Source organism: Hipposideros armiger, unplaced genomic scaffold (assembly GCF_001890085.2).
Source record: "Hipposideros armiger isolate ML-2016 unplaced genomic scaffold, ASM189008v1 scaffold_84, whole genome shotgun sequence".
NCBI classification, from domain to species: Eukaryota; Metazoa; Chordata; class Mammalia; order Chiroptera; family Hipposideridae; genus Hipposideros; species Hipposideros armiger.
Genome location: NW_017731434.1, coordinates 2,976,766 through 2,997,210, shown reverse-complemented (window position 1 = coordinate 2,997,210; position 20,445 = coordinate 2,976,766). Strand labels below are relative to the sequence as shown.

The 20,445-nt window shown below is 36.2% G+C and overlaps 1 protein-coding gene and 1 pseudogene across 1 annotated transcript in view; one reads left to right on the top strand and one right to left on the bottom strand.

Annotated features, from left to right (window-relative positions):
* Nucleotides 1-20,445, top strand: part of PIGK (phosphatidylinositol glycan anchor biosynthesis class K) — a 116,158-nt gene that overhangs the window by 10,690 nt on the left and 85,023 nt on the right. Inside the window, exon 4 of the mRNA XM_019644047.1 lies at nucleotides 18,885-19,020. Coding sequence (XP_019499592.1) covers nucleotides 18,885-19,020 — 136 coding nt within the window. The remainder of the gene's footprint in view (nucleotides 1-18,884; nucleotides 19,021-20,445) is intronic.
* Nucleotides 8,877-9,406, bottom strand: LOC109383510 (protein tyrosine phosphatase type IVA 1 pseudogene; annotated as a pseudogene).

Genomic DNA, 20,445 nt, shown 5'->3' with positions numbered 1-20,445 from the left:
TATTCTCTCTGCCTGGAATGGTTGTCTATACTTCAAGCTCAGTGAGACCTAAACGTGGCTGCGATTTGGAACCACTTGTGGTGTACACTGAAAATATTGATTTCTCAGCTCTACCTCTGGAGATGATACCCAGGCATCAGCTCTATCTGTGATTCTGATGCACAATCAAGTTTAGAAAGTAGAACTTCAACTTTTACCTGACATCATCAAATCCACATCAGCATAAAAGAGCAATAGTCAAAAGCTATATTACCAATGTAATTGGTACCACGAACCTGTAGAACTTCAACTTTTACCTGACCTTCCAAATTCACGTTACTCTAATACTTCTTCAAAAAAGCATTCCCTGGGCTGGCTGAGTGGCACGTTGGTTAAGAGCTGGCTTGGGACGCCAGCTCTGAGCAGCAGGGCCCTGGTTCGGATCCCACTTGAGGGCCAGTGACACTGCCCTCTACAGCTAAGATGGTGAACAACAGCTCGACCTGGAGCTGGGCTGCCATGAGTCACTGGCGATGGTGTAGGCTGCAGCCCCTGCTGCAGTGGGCTGCCATGAGCTACTGTGTGTGGCCGGCGGCCAGCAGCCGGTGGTCTTATTTCTTCAAGGCTGTTTCTAATACTATATTTGTGTTCCTCACAGTGCATCTTTGGTGTATTGTGCAGAGCTGAATGAATGAATGCATGAATAATATACTAAAGTCCCCTTGCTAAGTGGAACCTTGTTGGTCTAGGCTAGAGAGGAAATATTTGTGAATACTGTTAATTTATATTCTCTGTAAATCTTGTTTATCAAACTGCACTGAGCTAAAGGTGCTCTACACTTGATTTTATAAACTGTTCCCTAGTCCCTTACTCTAGGGATCCATGAGTGAGGTGCTCTTACCAGAGAACTTCAAATTCATTTTTTTCTATCAGAGAGAAGTTCATAAGAGTCTCGCATAAGACAAATTAACTTCAACTTTACTTATTCTCTAATTTGCTACTTGGGGTGAACATTTTTTTTGTCCTTTGTCCCTTTTAACTTCTTTCTCAAGTAATAAATATTAGAATTAGAAATGTGAATTTTTTTATAAATAAAGGAAAAAATACTGATTGCCTGTTATTTTTTAAATTACATTGGTAATATAGCTTTTGACTATTGCTCTTTTATGCTGATGTGGATTTGATGATGTGGAAAAGAGGACATTTTTTAAAGTTGAGCATTAATCAGATATTGGAAGAATTTTCTTGTGTACTTTCTTATTAAAATAATGTAGAGAACCGCATAGTTATTATGGTTCTTTGAAAATGCTTGTGACTTTTTCTCCATGAGGTCAGCCAAAATAGGTCCTTATTTTTGGCTTCTTCCTTCGCCTGCCACATAACGAACATTCACTATCCACTGTAATTCAGGTACTATGTTAGGGATTTTGTTATGAATTACTTCATTTATTCTTTGAGGCCTTTATGAGAGATTGTATTTTTCCCATTTTACGTATTAAAAATGGTTACTCAGCATGGTTAAATGACTTATTTAGGGTCCATTAAAAGTACCATTAAATAATAGAACAAGAAAATAAATAGTTGGAATTCATGTCTTTTGACTTTATGGCTGGAACATTTCTATTATATCAAAGCTATCTCCTCCCTAAGAAATTAGAACTGTTAATATTTATATAGTATTCATAATTAGAGAAGTCTTTTGATAATGTCTCATTTTATTCTAATGGCAATCCTATAGAGGTTGGTATAATTATGCACACTGATCATTTAATACCTTATTAAATTCAAAAATGTATATCTACATGTTGAATGTAGTGCTGGGGTATTATGAAAATTGTTAATTTAATAAATATAAAGAATGCCTCACCTATGGTCCCGTTTTCTTATTTTTTGCCATAGTTTTTACTGTTGTCTAAGTCTTCTTATTTCATGTTTCATATATTTCATGCTTCTGTACTTCATTATGTTTGTAACTGTAATACACGTGTCTGCACTTCAGCAGCTTTGTAGCTGTTTATTCCCTCTCTAGTCTCTTTTCTCCTCCAGCTCTTCCTACACACAGCTGTTAGAATTATCTTTCTCAGACACTGCTTTCATCTTTTCACTCCCACGATCAAGAACCTGTAGCGACTCTGTTGCCTCTCTAAACAACCCAAAATGTTCAACCAGCCTTCAGCCTTTAATTACTGCTTTGTTAATTTCAACTTTCTGTGTTCATTTTTTTGTTATGACATCTGCTACACAATATTTAGTCATTCCCACTTTTTTCTCTCTCCTCTTTTTTTTTTTTACCATTTATCCCACCTAGTACACTTGGAATATCCTTTGTGCTCTCTTTTTCTACCCATATATCTTTCTTTTTTGTTAGTATGTAGAACTTTGTAGACTACTCTGTACAGGGAAGTCACTGAGTGATTGTTTTAAAAACCATTACAATTAATCCAAAAAATTATTCTAGATAAATATATATTTAAATTTTTTAGTTTATTACTACTTTTATTTTATGATTTTGCTTTATTTTTATGAAGAAGAGGACTAGTGCTTTGTAAATAATTTGCAATATATTATCATTGTTATTGTCAAGATAATATTAATTCATGCCTTTGAATGTTCTGATTCTTGTCTCCTGTCACTTCTCAACAATTTTTTCTCACACTCCATAGAAATGTAAATAATCCTGTTGAATATGGATACTTATGTATTTTGAACAAGCTGTCATCTTAGTCTCACATTGACAGTTGATCAGTCTGTCATTCCACATTATGTTCCTAATCATCGAATATTACGAATTCAGTGTATAATATTTTGACTAGAGAAACATTTAGAATAGTTATGAAGTTGAAATGTGCTCTAAGAAGGAGACTAGTCATCAAGATAAAGGGAGCATTTTGGCTACAACCATCATGCTCTTACGTTTAGATAATAAGTAAGACCCATTTGCAAGACTAAGAAGATGGTGAATGGTTTTATGGAACACTGGGGAAATTTCTTTATTGATTTCTAAATAGGAAAGTTTTGGAATGTTGAAAAAGCCAGATGTTATTCCTTCATCAATTCCACAATATCTTCATTACTGACGCTATCTTCATATGTGGTAACTTCTTTTTCTTGACTTTGTTAATTTTTAGAATCGTCTTGGCTATTCATGGGTCTTGTTTTTCCATATTAAGTTTAGAATCAGCTTATCAAGTTCTTAAAACCCTGTTGGGATTTTGATTAGCATCACTGTGACTTTTAAATTAATTTAGAGAGAATGGGCTTCTTTATGGTATTAAATCTTTTAATTGATGAATAATATATAAGCCATTAAATTATGTGTTTAACAGCTTTCAACTAAGTTTTATAATTTTTAATTTTTTTCCATAACATTTTTAGTAGAATTTTCAGTTTCTGACCAAGGTGATCCTGAATTTATCAGTTGGTGCAGCCTACGGAGAGGGAGAAACCATCCAAGTCAGAAGAACCCAAAACAGGCACTGGGGAGAAGGGCCACATTGTCCCTCCAAGTTCAACCTATTGTTCCTTAGGGCAATTAATTCCTTGCTGTGCTCGCAGGTTGTACTTAACTGTTTTTCTTCCTGTTGCATCATCAGGCCTTCAGTAAACGTGGAAATGGCCTAAGAATGTCACTGCTAGTTGTTGTTGTTTTTATCTTAGACAAATTATTGATCTCTCAGCTTTAGTGCCCTTATCTGTAAGATGGGGAAACAATGCCTACATGGGGTCAGTCTTGTTGGTTCATCAGTCTGGTTGGGAGTAGTTCCCAGCTTCCTTTTCCCTTGCATCATTCCACAGTCTCTTGAATCAGCCTATCATGTTTTCTGATTACTTTGATTGCGATGGTCTACTATCAGGTAACTTGGCATTAATTTAATGATTCTAAATACCAGTTTTATTACTGTGACAGTCTTAATCACCATAACAAAGGTCATAAAAAGGTAGCGGTTTGTAAGTTGAGCCATCTTCAGTTATGAGTTGCCCGTGTACTGACCAGACAGGAGTACTGTGCCTATTAATATGAAAAGGAGAAAGAAGCAGATGCTTGCAAAATAGCTGTCATGTTAGTGACAAAACACTGGATTCCATAACATTCTACAAATTTTTATTGTCACACATCTAAAATTACTTTTGAGTTCTAGTCTCTGAAAGGCCTTATTCTCTAATTTTCATAAAATTGTGTGCCATTTTAATATTCATCCTTTTTATTTGAACTAGCCTTAGTGATTCCTTGAAGTTAAGAGAGCCTGACTAGAATAAATCTTAAGGTGTGGGTAAATCTTAACATAGCCCTTTCCTTTTAAAAAAGAATTTGATTTTTGCTCACTACGTAATTGTTCCCTTGGATATCTGATAAAGGTTGACAACATTGCTTATGGTAAAAATGACCCCTTATTGATTAGATAACTGCAAATGGACTGGGATACAATGAATCATAAATACTTGGGGAGAAGCCATACCTTTGGGTTTTTCTGAGCGTGATGATTCTTGTAATTGGGCTTGTTCCTTTAGGGACCCTGAAAACCATGTCTGTGGAGTTACTGCGTAAGGTGTTGGTTGACTCCAGTGGGGCACAATGCTTCTAATCCAAAGTAGATGTCTCATTCCCTCATACCTGACTTGTCACCTGAAGGATCAAAGAGAACAACTTGAGTGCATCACAGACGCACATACAGACACTTATGCTATCAGCCACAGTCTCTTGGACTTGAAAGAGAGTCCTAGACAGTTGTGTGTATTGCCGTATAGATTGTTGTGAGGGTACTCCCATGGAACAAAAATGCCTAATGCTGCCTATATTAGTTTCCTATTGCTGCTATAACAAATTTAGTGGCTTCAAATAATAGTGATTAGTTCTGGAGATCAGAAATTCAAAATGGTTGTTGGGTCTGCATTCCTTCTGAAGGCTCTAGGGAAAAATCCATTTCCTTGCCTTTTCCCGCATCTAGAGGCTGCCTGCTCCTCTGGGACCACAGAGGAGCCCTATTCTTTATTTTGAAAACCAGCAGCATAGCATCTTCAGTGACTCTTCTGTTGTCACATCTTCTTCCCCTCGGCTTCTGCTGTCACATTGCCTTCCCTGACTCTGACCCTTTTTTCTTCCTCATATAAGGACCCTTGTGTTTACATTGGGCCCACTCAGATAATCTAGGATAATATCCTCATCTCAAGATGGTTAATTTAGTCACATCTGCAAAGTGCCTTTTAACCTTTAAAATAACATAGTCAGGGCTGGCCGAGTGGCGCGATGGTTAAGAGCTGGCTTGGGACGCCAGAGGGCCCCGGTTCGGATCCCACATATGAGGGCCAGTGACACTGCCCTCTACAGCTAAGATGCTGAACAACAGCTCAACCTGGAGCTGGGCTGCTGTGAGTTGCCGGCGATGGCGTAGGCTGCAGCCCCTGCTTCAGTGGGTTGCCATGGGCTACCGTGTGTAGCCAGCAGCCAGCAGCCGCAGTGAGTGGCTGTCCAGAAGCCGGCGACTGATCTGCCTCGCCCGGGAAGAGTGCAATGATGGTGCCAACTTGGGCCAGTGAAGCAACGGCCTCCACAACTAGACTGAAGATCAAAACGACAGCAACTTGTCTCTTTCCCTTCCCCCAATTCCCCAGCACTGTGCCCATCCCAATCCCAAATAAAAATCTTAAAAAAAAAAAAAGTAACATAGTCACAGGTTCTGGGGATTAGGACGTGGATGCCTTTTGGGGCCATTGTTGACCCGACCACAGTGTTTCACTGGCAAACATTGTTTGCTGTTCTGTATCCTTGTAATTGAGTTTGATGCCAAGTGTGGTCATCTTTTGAGTTTGTATGTTTAATAGATCCTATTAAGAATACATCTGGTGGGTGTGGCAGAGAAGTATTTGGAATACTGGAAAAGTGAGGAATCACAGAACCCAAGAGGAGTTTGACAAGGGAATAGCCAACAGTGTTAAGTATAGAAATGTTGTATGAGAGGCGCACTCAGTTTCTCTTGAATCAGGTGAATAGAATTATGATTACAATACTTTAAAGAGTTAATGAGAAATGAAGAAGTAGAAAAAGTGACTGGAGGATGTTGACTGAGAAAGAAAAAGGGAGCATAGACTATGGGGACTTAAAACCAAGGCAGATTTTTGATTTTGAGACGCAAGGAATTTATAAGTTGGGGAAAAATATCAAAAGAGAAGAAGAATAAAAACAGGAAGAGTGGGGAGCTGGCTGAGTGGCTCAGTTTGTTAAGAGCTCCCTCAAGAGTGTGAGCTCTGAGCACCCGTGTCGCTGGTTCAAATCCCAGCCCAAGCTGAGCTGCCAACAGGTGGCAGGATGGCTCAGCTAAAAACAAACGAACACAAAAAAAACAAACAGGAAGAGGGAATAAAATTAATTTGAGGGTTCTTGATATTTGTATTGGTTCCTCTACTTAGGACACTGATTTTTTTCTAAATTAGTTGAAAAACATTGTGGAAACCAATAAAAGGAGCCTGATGTATTTGAGGTCGTATGACTTAGGATAGGTGCCAGGTTGTTCTGAGAAAAAGGAAGGCAGACAGACAACTGGCACAGGTTGGGTGGAAAACATTAATTTACTCCTTTCTTTTCTTCTTCCTTTCTTTCTCCTTTTTTACTTCCCGCCTTCCCTTTTCCAACTAACAAACATGTATTGAGAGCCTGTGGTGTTTATACTTGCCAATTTGTATAATTTCAATTGAAGTGGGATATAGGATGGGGAAAGAGCAGGGTGATAAATACAGCCTCCAAGAAAAAAGTAAGTGCTTCGGTGGTGGCAGCCTCAAATAAGTCAGATTCAACTTGATGCTTCACCATGGAAAGTGGTGATAGTAATACGTGTCGATTGCTAAGAAAGTTCTGAGGACTTTTAAACGGAAAATTAATAGAAAAAAATATTGTGATTTTTGTCACGTTATATCTGACTCAGGGATATTAAGAAGATAAATGAAATTAACATTTGTGCATCTAATTTTATTGCTTTGGAGAAAAGATATTTCATAGAGTTTTATACTCATGGTTTCCAAGAATTTGATCTGAGCACGAATGGGAGGTTACTCAATTCAGTAAGTCCTGACATTAAATCCTTATGCTCACCCATTAGCTTATATTTCAGACTATATCTATGTCCAAGGCTTCGAATCATGAAATTCAGGTATTATTTTAGAAAGTAAAATATACATTAAGCAGAATTTAATTTACCTAAACAGTCAGTTTTTCTCACCACACTGGAAGCAAAGGACAATCAAATAAGATCTTATGAGGGAGCTTATTTTACAACTATATTTTAGGATTTATTCTAGACAAATAAAATCTAACTTAATTTCCTATACTTCATCTAATTCTAAATACTTTATATTTAATAAAAATAGATATTCAAATGTTAGTTTTGATATACTGATAGAGATTGTTTAGTAGATTATACTTATTCAGTAAAGAAGTTTAGATGTTGTTTTTTTGTATTTTTTTTTACATTTCATTATTTATTTAGATGTTCAGCTCTTGCACTAGATTTTTACAAGCTAGTGAACACTGACAAATTATTTCTCCCACAGATCTATAACCACATATTACAAGACCATATAAATATATGGTCAAACTAACATTAGTACACATAACCACTGGATCAATTACATAATAAAATAAACTATGAAGTATCCAAATATTGAGTTACACACCTCAAGAGGCTTATAAAAATTAGATATCTGCTTGTTTACCAGCAGAAATCCACTCTTTTTTTTTTTTGCAAGGGAAGTTGAGAAGAGAAGAGGAAAAAAACACACTTCAAACAAAAATAATAGCTGGTTAACATCATCTAATAGGTATGGAAAAAGAATGAGAATTTCAAAATTTTATGATTAAAGAATTGTTTTAGCTACAATAAGAAAGCATCTCTACCTTTAAAAAATATTTACTAAATGAAAGAGCATATCCTACATTTTCTGCACAAGACAAAGGCAGTATTTTACTAGACATATTTAATAGCCCCCTCCCATTCCTTTTTAGGCCCTCCTTGTTAAGTGGCACCTAAAAGTGCAAAAAACAAATTAACTGTAAAGCATTTTTTTTGAGGGGGTGGGGAGCCTGGAGACATTAAAGATGTGCTTCTATATAATGTAGGTTGTCAAAATGGAGGTTTTCTATAACAGCACAAAATAAGATTTACAGAAAGACATTAAGTAATCACTGTATAACTTGGTAAAAAAATCTAACAAAAATCAATGGTTGTGCAAATCTGATGCATATTGTTATGAATGTGGGAGATACAAACAAGTGAGTAAGCAAATAACCACATAGGCCCTGCTTTCAGTGCTTGTAATGACTGAAGGAACAGATCACGTAAGATCTGGTGTGTTCATCATAGTTCCTAGGGTTTTAGTTCTAGGATGCTAAAAATACACAAGTATTACACTAGATATTTTGACTTTTTTTTTTTTTTTTTTTAAGCTGAGCCATCCTGCTACCTGTTGGCAACTCAGTGGCTGCTCAGCTCGGGCTGTACTCGAACCGCTGTTACTCAGAGCTCAAACTCTTGAGCGAGCTCTTAACCAACTGAGCCACTCGGCCGGCCCTACACTAGATATTTTGATACATAATCTGTCTCAATTTCTTATGTATTGATAAGATTCTGGCATGGGGCTAGATTTAAAGTAGGCTTTTAACTTAATACTGCATGATTTCAGTAAAGGTGAACTGGTACAATGATTAGCAAATTTTAAATGCTGAACAGCAAGAATCTTTTGCTAGATGTCTAAATGGGTTGATTGTAACCCAAACATAGAGGTTCTGTCAAGCATCTAACCTGGTAAACCTGCTTTTCAGTGCTCCTATAAGAGCTTCATCAGACTTATTTACCAAGCTAACCTCTTGGCTAATATGTACAACACATTAATTAGGTCATGTCAGAAGTTCCACTTGCAAGACTATAGCATCAGACACCTCAGTTTTATTGGCCATTGAATTCTTTGCAGCACAGACACATTTTAGAGTGATACTTCTCTAAATACAAGTTGCTTGATGTCAAAAGCTTCATGCTGCTTTTTGTCTTATGATCTTGACTACATCTTCATGTTTCATTCCACCTTCTATTAGTGCTAGGGCTACAAGTATTGGAGCTTTCCCAAGGCTGCAACATAATGAATAGAAGTACAACAACCACGTTCTTCACAAAACTTGATATTTTTGCAAGACTTAACCAGTCATCAGCAATCTGTTTGGATGGGGGTGCACCTTCATTAAAGGCCAGTCAAGGACACGGATGCCTTCTTTATCCTTAACACCAATGCCATACATTGCTTCTCATGCTCTTACTACTATGGTAACTCCATACTTAAGTTTCTCAATAAATGTTTAAGATCTCATGGGTTGTCTTGTGCATGAAAAGAAATACCATGTGTTTGTATGCAACTGCATGGGTATTGGGCAGTTCATCCCAGCCATGTTAATTTAGTTTCAAAATACAGTAAAACCTTGGATTGCGAGACACTTGGTTTGTGAGTGTTCCACAAGACGAGCAAACATTTCTAATACATTTTAACGTGCGATGTCTTGCAATACGAGTAGTTTGTTTCCAGAACGAATTATGCTTGCAAACCAAGGTATTACTGTGCTAGGGTTATGAAAGAATTTCAAAAATTAAATACAGAAATGATGTAAAGAAACTTCAGCATACTTGAAATTCTCAGCATTTCGAGTGTGAAGTTGAGAGTAATGGGAAATAAAATGAGCTTCCTCATCAGAAGCAAACCTTCAATCCATAATACTGAGCAATTGAAAGGAAGTGCACCCAGGCTTACCGCATCTAGGTCAGAACTGGAAAATGCTGTGCATATTTCAATTCAACACTTCTGTGTTCAGGTTAACAGCTCTCATGTGGCTTCTTGGTGGAACAGTAATGAATTTCCACAGTTCTCTTGTCCTTATAAAACTTGTGCTGTGGTTGGCAGTAATCTTCATTGTCCTTCAGAAACTCCTTAAATGTATGAGGACAAAAAGGAATATGTTTATTCATTGAAAATTGTGGCTTAATCATCCAGTGGGTACCAAGGTGGCATAGACAGAAGCAGCGATGTTTGTGGCTGTGACAGAGGGTCTGCAGTGGTCATTTGCAGGGTGGAGGCAGTGCAGGTACTGACAGAGGCACCAGGCTGGTATTGGGTTTTGAAAAAAGAATTGACATCAGAATATTCCATTCCCCAAACATTCTTAGTCAGATTTTATTGTAATTAAAAAAAGGTTTGGGGAAGATTTTTCAGTTTTTTTAAAGGTGTAAACAAACTTAAAATCGATAGCTCTAAAATGAAGTAATTTATTTAAAATTTAAGAACTATTTGTAATGAAGTTTATTAGCATAAATTTCATTGAGCCATGAAAAATGGAACTACTAAGATGAGGTTCTTATGAGGAAAAGTGATGTCCCTTTAATAGTTGCTGATGTGAGTACAGAAATTATTAAAAAGTGTTCTTTTGGTTCTGCTCACTGCTTGGGAATGGAGTAAAAGGCAATGCATTCCATTGTGCCAAAACATGTAGTAGTGGATGGAAAGTGTGTGGGCTTTGAAATCTAATCTGACCTCTGCTTACCAGCCATGCAACTTTGGGCAAGTCATCTGATCTCACTGAGTTTCTGTATCTTTTGAATTGAGACAATAAAAGTCTTCACAGGATTGTTTTGATTTAGTGAGAATTAAATATCTGGAAGGACTGTAGCACAGCACCTGTCCCACAGTAAACTCAACAAATACTTGCATTCTACACAAGTATTCCCACCCCATTCTCTCTAGCATACTGTGGCCACATTTTGAATACTAGTAATCATCACGTCTATGTTAAAAGTTTCTTACTCAGTACTCTGCCTTCCCTTTTATTTTAAATGTGCTTGTCTACTAAAATTCTGTGTTCAATTGTGTTTTTTCAAGTTCTACCATATTGTTTAACCTGTCTTTTATGAACTTAAACCAGTTTTCTCTTTTATTCTCTAGAATGTACAGTGGTTAATTCTATAATCTTGCATTGTTTCCATTTTCTTATAAATTCTAATCTTTTTTTCATAATCTTCTTGAAATGTGGAATGTAAATTTGATAATTTGTATAAAATATTATAGTTAAGTGCCTGTGCAATTTAATATGGAATGGTTAAATCAAATTCATGTCAATGAACACAGTTGTTTGCTTTAAAAATAAATTGTTGAATTACATTTGACATTTATTATTATCTTCCAGTTCATTACTCTTCTATTTTTTCTGTGATAGTCTCCATTTGATATTTCCCCCCGTTTGGTCCTTGTTGACTTTTATGATCAAATTGAAGAGCAGGAGTGGTGGCAAAACTCTTCACCACCAGTGTTATGTCTCTGTATTTTATCCTTTGTTAAATATATATATTTTTTAAATGATAGAAGTGATACTTCAGAAGAAGCATTGCCTTCCAAATCTGCTTAATGAAAAGAGTATCTAAACTATTTTGCTTATGCCCAGAGAAAATTAAGAGGACCCTTTGATTTTCTTGCCATTTGAAAATAGAAATATACCAGAGAATGCATATTAATGGTGTTTGCATATGTTTTTCAGGCCAAATGTGTAATCAGGCATTATGGTCAGATCCTAGGAATCTGCTTACAGCATTCTAAAGAGGTTACATATAGACTGTTAAAATCTTCTACTGGTGCTAAGCACGATTCCAAGATATACTTGTCATAAAAGTAGTTGAGTTGGGGAGACTGACTAAATCTGTACAGATCATTACTGGAAAAATTAACAAAAGTAATATTTCAGTTAAACATGAGAATATGTGAAAGATTGCACATAGTGATTTCCATTATGGACTATATGTGATCTATCAAGATTAACAAAAATTTATCCTATGTATTTTGACAAAGATTGATTATACTAGATCAGTGGCATTCATTGATGCAGCATTCTTTAGTTTGACTATTTCTGTGATCCATCCAAAATGTTCGAGAAATACAGTAACTTGGGTTGTCGGAAAAGTCATGTCGCGTGTTTGTGACAGATGACATTACTTCATTTTTGAAAGTAGTAGAGTGATTTGCATCTATGTTACTGCTATGTCATTTGACAGCTGACAGTTCTAGCTTCATTCTAAAAAAAATTGAACGATGTAGTTGAGTTTTGGAGATTTTACAAGTTGAAGATGGAAGACCAAACTGCATTTTTGCCATATTTTACTGTTTTACTTCCATAAAGGGAAGAACGCGTGTCAAGCTTGTGAAAAGTTGCATAAAGTTTACGGTGACAATGCTCAACAAGAATGTCAGTCCCAACTGTGGTTCACAAAATTCCGTGCTGGTGATTTTGATCACAACGATGCTCCTCGGTCAGGGAGGCCCACCGAGTTTGATGCTGACAAAATAAAGGCATTGATGGAGTCAAACCCACACATGACACGAGAGATTGCAGAAACATAGAACATCCATCATTCAAGCGTCACGAACATCTGAAGAAGCTGGGATACATAAGCAAGCTCGATATTTGGGTTCTGCATGAACTCAAAGAAGTTCATTTGACAGCGCATATAAACATCTGCAATATGTTCATGAAACATGAGGAGAACGATCCTTTTTTTAAGCGACTGATAACTGGTGATGTGAAGTGAATTGTTTACAACAATGGGTGTACAAACAGTCTTGGTCCCGACGTGATGATTCGCCTCAAGCGACATCGAAAGCAGATATTCATCAGAGGAAGGTTATGCTCTCGGTGTGGTGGGATTTTAACGGTGTCGTGGTTTTTGAGCTTCTACCAAAGAATCAAACAATCAATTCAAATGTGTACTGTCGGCAATTGAACAGTTTGAATGAATCCATCATCCAGAAATGTCCAGAGCTTGTTAATTGTAAAGGAGTTGTGTTCCATCACGACAACGCGAGACCACACACAAATTTGATTATTGGAGATTGGATGCAATGTGTTGCCACACATGCCATACTTGCCTGACCTTGCAGTGCCAGACTTCCACTTGTTTTGCTCTCTTCAAAACTCCTTGCGTGGTATAACGTTCAATTCAAATGAGGCTGTAAATCAGCACCTTGTTCAGTTTTTTGCAAATAAAGACAGGTCCTTTTATGAACAAGAGATTATGAAGCTCCCTGAAAGATGGCAAAAGGTTATTGAACAAAGCAGGCAATATATCATTGATTGATCTTTGTTCTTTATATAAATAAATGACCTTTGAAAAACATAGATGAAATATGTCATGACTTTTCCGACAACCCAATAATTTTGGTAATGCACAGATTTGAATTCCAAGCCTTGAAGCTGGCATGCTTGAGTAAGTTAGTGAACGAGGTAGTGGAAAGCTGAGCAATAGAAAATAGGCAGACGGAGATGAAAAACTTGTCTACATAATATTAATTTTAACTCTGACAGGGGAAAGGAGTGGGCCAGACATCTCTGCTGCTTGCCCCCTCAGAGAGTAGTTAATATTGGGGAGTGCCTGGAAGCAGAGATGAAGCAGTGAAGACTTAGGTGTAGGCTACAGGTTCGGGTGTAGATGGTTGAGAGTGAAAATGGCAGTCTTGGTGACTGAAAAGACGTGATGAGACAAGGGCCAGCAGTAGTATGTAGTACCAGTGCCTTTGTAGAAGAGCCAGGGGCTTTGGGGAATTGTAGACTGGCTAGTTAGCCTCTGTATTTCTTTGAAGTTCTGTTCTCTCTGAGTTTTTGCATTTAAGCGACCACTTACATTTTTCAGTTATACCTTACTGTGTTTAAAGGAGAAATTATACCCTCTAGTACTATTCTTCAATTTGAGTTTGCTAAGGTCTCTGGATGATTCCATTTAGAATTTCAAGGGCCCATTTTCTATCAGTTAACATGACATAAATATTAAACAGCAATAATGAGTTCGTGCATTCAATATAATTACCTGAGTTGATTAAATTGTCAATATGAAACAAAACACCATTAAATCCTTTCAGATACCAGTTCACATAGATTCAGAGTGATGCAGAATTGTTAAAAGCATATGTTCATGTCAGACAAATGGGGTTTGAATCCAAACTCCACTCTTCACTAGCTGTGTGACCTGGGGCATGTTACTTAAATTCTGTGTGCCTCAGTTTAATAACCTGTAAAATAGGGATGACACTAACGTATATCTTAGATATAATGTATGAGATAATGCTTGTAATGTGCTTATATTATTAGTGCAGTGCTTGAGATATACCAAGTGCTTTATAAATGTTAGTTATCATCTTATTACACTAAACCATGTGTGACTTTAAATACATGAGCCGATAGATAGCTAGCTCTACCCTCCTATAAGATGTGTGCTGCTGTTGACTTCCTGTCTCTGCAGTACAATGTTTTTTCTAGTGAGTTTTATTTCTAATAATATAAGAACAGAATACCTGGCATCATATAGCTTAGTAATGCCAGTTGCTTGACATTTGGCAAGTCCTGAAAGTAATTCAGAAAATCTTGATGATTTAGTACCTGTGGCTAGCAGATTTGTTATTATTAGTTTCATAGTGCATTGGTGCAGAGATTTATTAACTTGGAGATTCTTCAAAACATGGAAGGGAAAGAGAAAGAAAAGCCTAAAAGTGTATTACCCTGGCATGCCACTAATGATTATATAACAAAATTTGAATTTGCTTGGTTCAACAGCCATTAACCATTGCTGCAGAAGCAATACTCTACAGAATATCCTGAATAATTTATGTCAGGGGAAAAAAAGTGACACCTATGAGCAGAAACCATGAGACTTAAGAGCATCAAAGATTCCTGTGATCCTCAAATCTGCTGCTTTAATTTCAGCTGTTCTAGATTGGATGGTGATATTATTGAAGATAAACCTGGTGATCCTAGCTATGGTAGCTAAAGGTACTTTAAGGCAGTATTATCTGATTAATAGCATGGCTATAGAATGTATAGCAATTTTAAGTGACCAGTTTAAAAACATTTTGACCAATACAGTAATTTATTTAAATTTCATTCAGGGAAAAAATTTTTATTAAGGTAATATTAGTCTGTCATAAATGAAAAATTATGCTTTTTGAAGTTTCACACTCTAAAAGTCTATGGTGGTAAAAGATTATTCATCTATTTGTTTATTTTTGTAACCCTTGGTTACTAGTTCCTGACTGGGCCGAGGAAGAATTTCAGGGAGGTGGGTAAAGAGGCCTAACACTTCTGAAGCAGGGCTTACCTATTCTTTCAAAGTTTGGCAAACATGACAATGGGCAAGTATTTATTGTAGGCCATTGTCTCCCCCATGTATGTTCTTTTTTTGACAAGTTTTAAATTTACATTTTTATATTTATGATCTTTAAAATTATATAAGCATGATCAAGGTATTCTGTTCAGCTCAGATACTAAAGAGTAGTAAGGGAAGGAAATATTAATAGTTTCTTTATGTTTGTTTTTTTATCTAAAAGAAGTTATGCTCCACTAGTATTTATTATATATATTTAAATTAGCAAATACATATGACTTAGAAATTAGTAGCTATATATGGGTTGCCCTCACTTTTTTTTTTTTTTAGTGGAGTGCATGATTTTAAAAATGGGAAAACTAAAAAATGTGAAAACTACTTATGTAAATAAGCATGGTATTATTTGGATTCAAACCCAGTTTGAACTTCATACAAATTCAGTGCTCACTTTTCTTTTGGTTTTATATTAAGAGAAGGCCATATTACCATGTGCTTTGTTGTAGGTTTTGCAAGGGCTTGAATAAAGTGTGAAAGTTGAGTCATCACACATGGCAGTATAGGCTTGCCAAACTGTAAGAGTATCTAATTCTTATATCGATTGGATATATTTGAGGGATTTTGTCTTAATTTTAATAAGATACAAAGCAAGTTCCTATCATTATTTATAGGGATGTACAAGTATGTCTTCATTGTAGATTGTTCTGGTCTTAATTCCGGAAGTGATTTGATACCCGTTCAGTAAAGATGTAAATAATTGCTGTGACACTAACCTGATATTTAAGTGAAAAAAACACTTCAAGGAGTCAACAAGTTAGATCACATCATAACTGGTGTTCAAAGAATGTGTATTGACAAAGACTTAGTTAAATATAAGATCTGATTATTCTGAATAGTAAACAGAGCCTGAAAGTTATGAATTGCATTTTTTACAACATATTTTTGTGAACAGACTCTCCATATCATCGAATTATATTGTAGTGTGAATGTTAAAATACAGAAAAAAATGACATGTATAACCAGGCCTGACGTTCTTTCTTTCTCCTGTTCAGTACCACAGTAGTCATTTAATTTTAGCAAAATAACATTATCCTTCAAATGGAATGAATGTTTTTAGAGTATTATTATTAGTTTGGTAGTTTTGTTAGACTTTAATTCATAATTTTATATTTATTTATGGTTTTATAAGAACTATAAGCAAGCCTAAGGAGTTTACTATTGTGTATACATTTAAATATCATTATATGAATAATTTAACACTTGGACCAAATGAGAAAATTTTTTTTCTCCAGAAAATAGTTCTGAACATTTTTTAAGTTTTTGAAACAATGAATCAGAATATGTGGTTGGACTTCTAAACCTTTGAAATCCAGCCTGTTTCTTGTCCTGTTTTTTTAATGATATATAGATTATATTAACAGGATTATAGTACTTATATTGAGGCTCAAAATGGTCTGTAGGAAAACCTGAAACTAATATAATATTGTATGTCAACTATAATTGAAAAATAAATTTAGGGACCGGCCAAGTGGCGCAATGGTTAAGAACTGGCTTGGGATGCCAGGGGGCCCTGGTTCAGATCCCACAGATGAGGGCCAGTGACACTGCCCTCCACAGCTAAGATGCTGAACAACAGCTCAACCTGGATCTGGGCTGCTATGAGTCGCCGGCATAGGCTGCAGCCCCTGTGGCAGTGGGTTGCCATGGGCTATTGTGTGTAGCCAGCAGTCAGCGTGAGCAGCCAGCAGCCGCAGTGAGCAGCTGTCCAGAAGCCGGTGACTGATCTGCCTCGCCTGGGAAGAGTGCAATGATGGTGCCAACTTGGGCCAGTGAAGCAACGTCCTTCACAACTAGACTGAAGAGCAAAACAACAGCAACTTGTCTGTTCCCCTTCCCCCAATTCCCCAGCGCTGTTCCCATCCCCCAATTCCCCAATAAAAATCTTTAAAAAAAAAAAAAAAGAAAAAGAAAAAGAAATTTAAAAAATTATCTGTAGGAAAAATGTTAATTCAATTTATAATTTTAAGCTGAAATCACTACTTTATGATACTGACATTGGGTAGATATTGAATTTAATTTCATAGAGTACACGTAACCTTAACCCAAAGCATGGCCTAAAGGAATACCTTTATTTTTATATTTCAATTGGGAGGCCACTTCAATATTGGTTTATAACAGAAAAAAAAATATGATTAATAATAACGTACTGGGAGTTAATCATCCTAAGTTATTAAAAAGAGAAGATATATTTACCATTTTAAGAGGAATAACTTCCACCATTCTGTGAGTATGAATCAGTAACAGCTGAAAATCTGATCTTTGAATGTGGCAGGGTTGGAACCCTTTCAAAATAGAAATCTAGCCAATTTTCAAGAAAAATCACAATGTTTCAATTTTGAACTTTAATGCATTTGGAACATATGCAGCAGAACATTTTCTTCTTGCTATTTCCTGCCAAACTAATTACATATGCCACATTAATTTCTCCCTTATGTTTGGGAAGCTCAAGTATATGGTAGAATAAAGAATAGCCTGATTCATGTTCAGCATGTTTTCATACTTAAGTTTTAATGGTAAGATCAAGATGAGAAGTATTTAAGTGAAATTTTGTTTCAAAGAAAATATATGTAAAAATGAAAATGTTTCATTCACTCAACAAATATTTATTGAATGACTACGATATGCCAGGCTCTAGTACTAAGCCTGAGTATTACACTGGTGAATGGGACAGATAAAGCCCTGGCACTCAGAGAGCTTGTATTCTAATGGGGCTGGTGGTGGGAGATGATGGGGATTTCAGATTCATTAATGACCTATAGACAATAAAACTCCTAATGAGAGTAGAGTACCTTAGCTGAGATGGGAATTATAAGATTTAGAAGGAGAGAAGTCTTAATTTGGTCAGCCGCCCTGAAGTGAGAAAGGCTTGACATATTCTTAGAACCGAAGGAAGACCAGTGTGGAAGGAACATAGTGAATGTGGGTGGTAGAGGCTAACGTCAGAGATAGAGACCACATTAATTGAGCTTTTTAGACCATGTAAGGAGTTTAGATTTTCCTCTAATTATAATGGGGGAGTCCTTGAAGGTTTTAAGTGAGAAAGTTTAATGATTTGACTTATGTGAGGAAGATCACCCTGGTGACTAAGGAAAATGAACTGTAAAAAGATGAGAACGGAAGCAGGAAGCCAGGAAGGGAGCCATTCTGGCATTGAGTCAAGTCAGGATGGTGGCTGGTCTTAGGGAGACAGAGTGGAGCCCCTGAAGAGTGATTGGGCTGGAGATGTGTTCATGTGGTACACTGATTGCACTTGCTGATAGAGTGCATGTTTTCATACTTAAGCATTTGTGATTCTGAAAGTTAAATCCTTTGGAATATGGTTTCATGTGGACTGTTAAGTCCTGATAATGTCAAATGCCACTAATTTAACAAAATGTTTGTGGAGTACAGTGTAGCCCCTTCAGCTTTCTTTTGCTATGTAGCATAATGTATACTCCTTTGGGAAAAAAAAATTTAAGTTAGTACCCTCAAGTTCTGCAGATAAATTCATGCCAGATTGCTCTAATTTTTCTACTTTGAAACTTATACTACATAAGGATATGAAAAAATAAAGTTCTTTTAACTATGTACTCTATTTTTAATTATAATTAGAATATAATTGCTACATGATATAAATACGATTTATTTGTTTTTAATTTTTGGTTTTATTTAAGTAATATATTTTCTGGAATTTTTTCTTTTTAGTCACATTGTTCTGATGCTTGCAGATGATATGGCATGCAACCCTAGGAATCCCAAACCAGCTACGGTGTTTAGTCACAAGAATATGGAACTAAATGTCTATGGAGATGATGTGGAAGTAGATTATAGAAGTTATGAGGTAATGGTTTAATTTAGCAACACTTTTGAAATGTTACTTTTCAAGTGGTTACTTTTAAGCTTTAATATAGTGGTAGAATAAAATAATCTTATTCTTTGTCTTTAAACTTTGTACATGATTGTTATAGAAGTTTTGATATAAGTCTGTCTGTGGAGTTCATAGTAAAGAAACAATGTGTAAGTAAAACTATTGCAACATGAACATTTTATATATATATATATATATGCACATCTAGGATAAGATAATTTTATCTTGGTTTTTATAGGAGTATTTCAGTGAGGTTTCATGTATCAGCTTTCTTTTACAGTAAATAGTATTTGATCTAAAATTTCAAATTTCACAGTTTTAGTAAATATATTAATTGTGGAAAAATTAAAATGACTAACAAAAAAACTCAGCCATATTTCCAATACTTAGAGCTAACTTCTTTTAATAGGCTTCTAGTGTTTTTATGTATATATGATTAAAAATTAAAAAAGTAAATTTGAAAAATAGCATTATACTGTATTTTCTTCCTTTGAAACTTCATTTTTAAAGTTTAGTAGATTTTGGATATGTTTAAAATTTGAAGCCTTCCTTGATGAAGTCTCCCTTGATAATCCTTCTCCTTTTACCCAGCCTACGAAAAGTAAGACACAATTTCCTGTGTTCCCAGACTTGTTTAGAAGCAATTTTAAAAGCATATCTATCTCCTCCCAGGCTGTAAGGTCCTTGAGGACATGGCCTATATCTTATGTATCTTATATCTAGCAAGTACTTATAGTCCTTTGAAGGCATTAAAAAATGTTTGTTCAGTGATTAAATATGTTGGACTTTATATTTGTTTATTTAGTCATAAAATGTAGACCAAGGTCCGACCGAGTGGCTCGTTAGTTAAGAGTTGGCTTGGGGGTGTGAGCTCTGAGCAGCAGGGCCGCCGATTTGGATCCCACATGGGCCAGTGACGCTGCACCCTCTGTGGCTAAGATGCTGAACAACAGCTCGACCTGGAGCTGGGCTGCCGTGAGTCGCTGGCGACAACGTAGGCTGCAGAGGGGCTGCAGTGGGCTGCCATAAGCTGCCGTGAGTGGCTGGCAGCCGGCGTGAGCTGCCATGAGCCACTGTGAGCGACTGTCCAATGGCCTGCAACCAATCTGCCTCAGCCAGGAAGAGCGCAGTGATCACAATACCAACATGGTCCAGTGAAGCCATGTCCTCCACAATTAGACTGAAGAGCAAAAGGACAGCAACTTGTATGTTCCCCATCCCCGATTTCCCATTACTGCTTCCTTTCCCAATTCCCCAATAAAATTTTTTTTTTAAAAAATTAAAAAAAAATGTAGACCAAAAATTTTCCTTCCTTGTTAGATAACATGAAGTCTTATTAAAACACTTACCATTTTTCTGTCTTCTGGGAAAAATGCAAACCAAACGGCTTATATACAT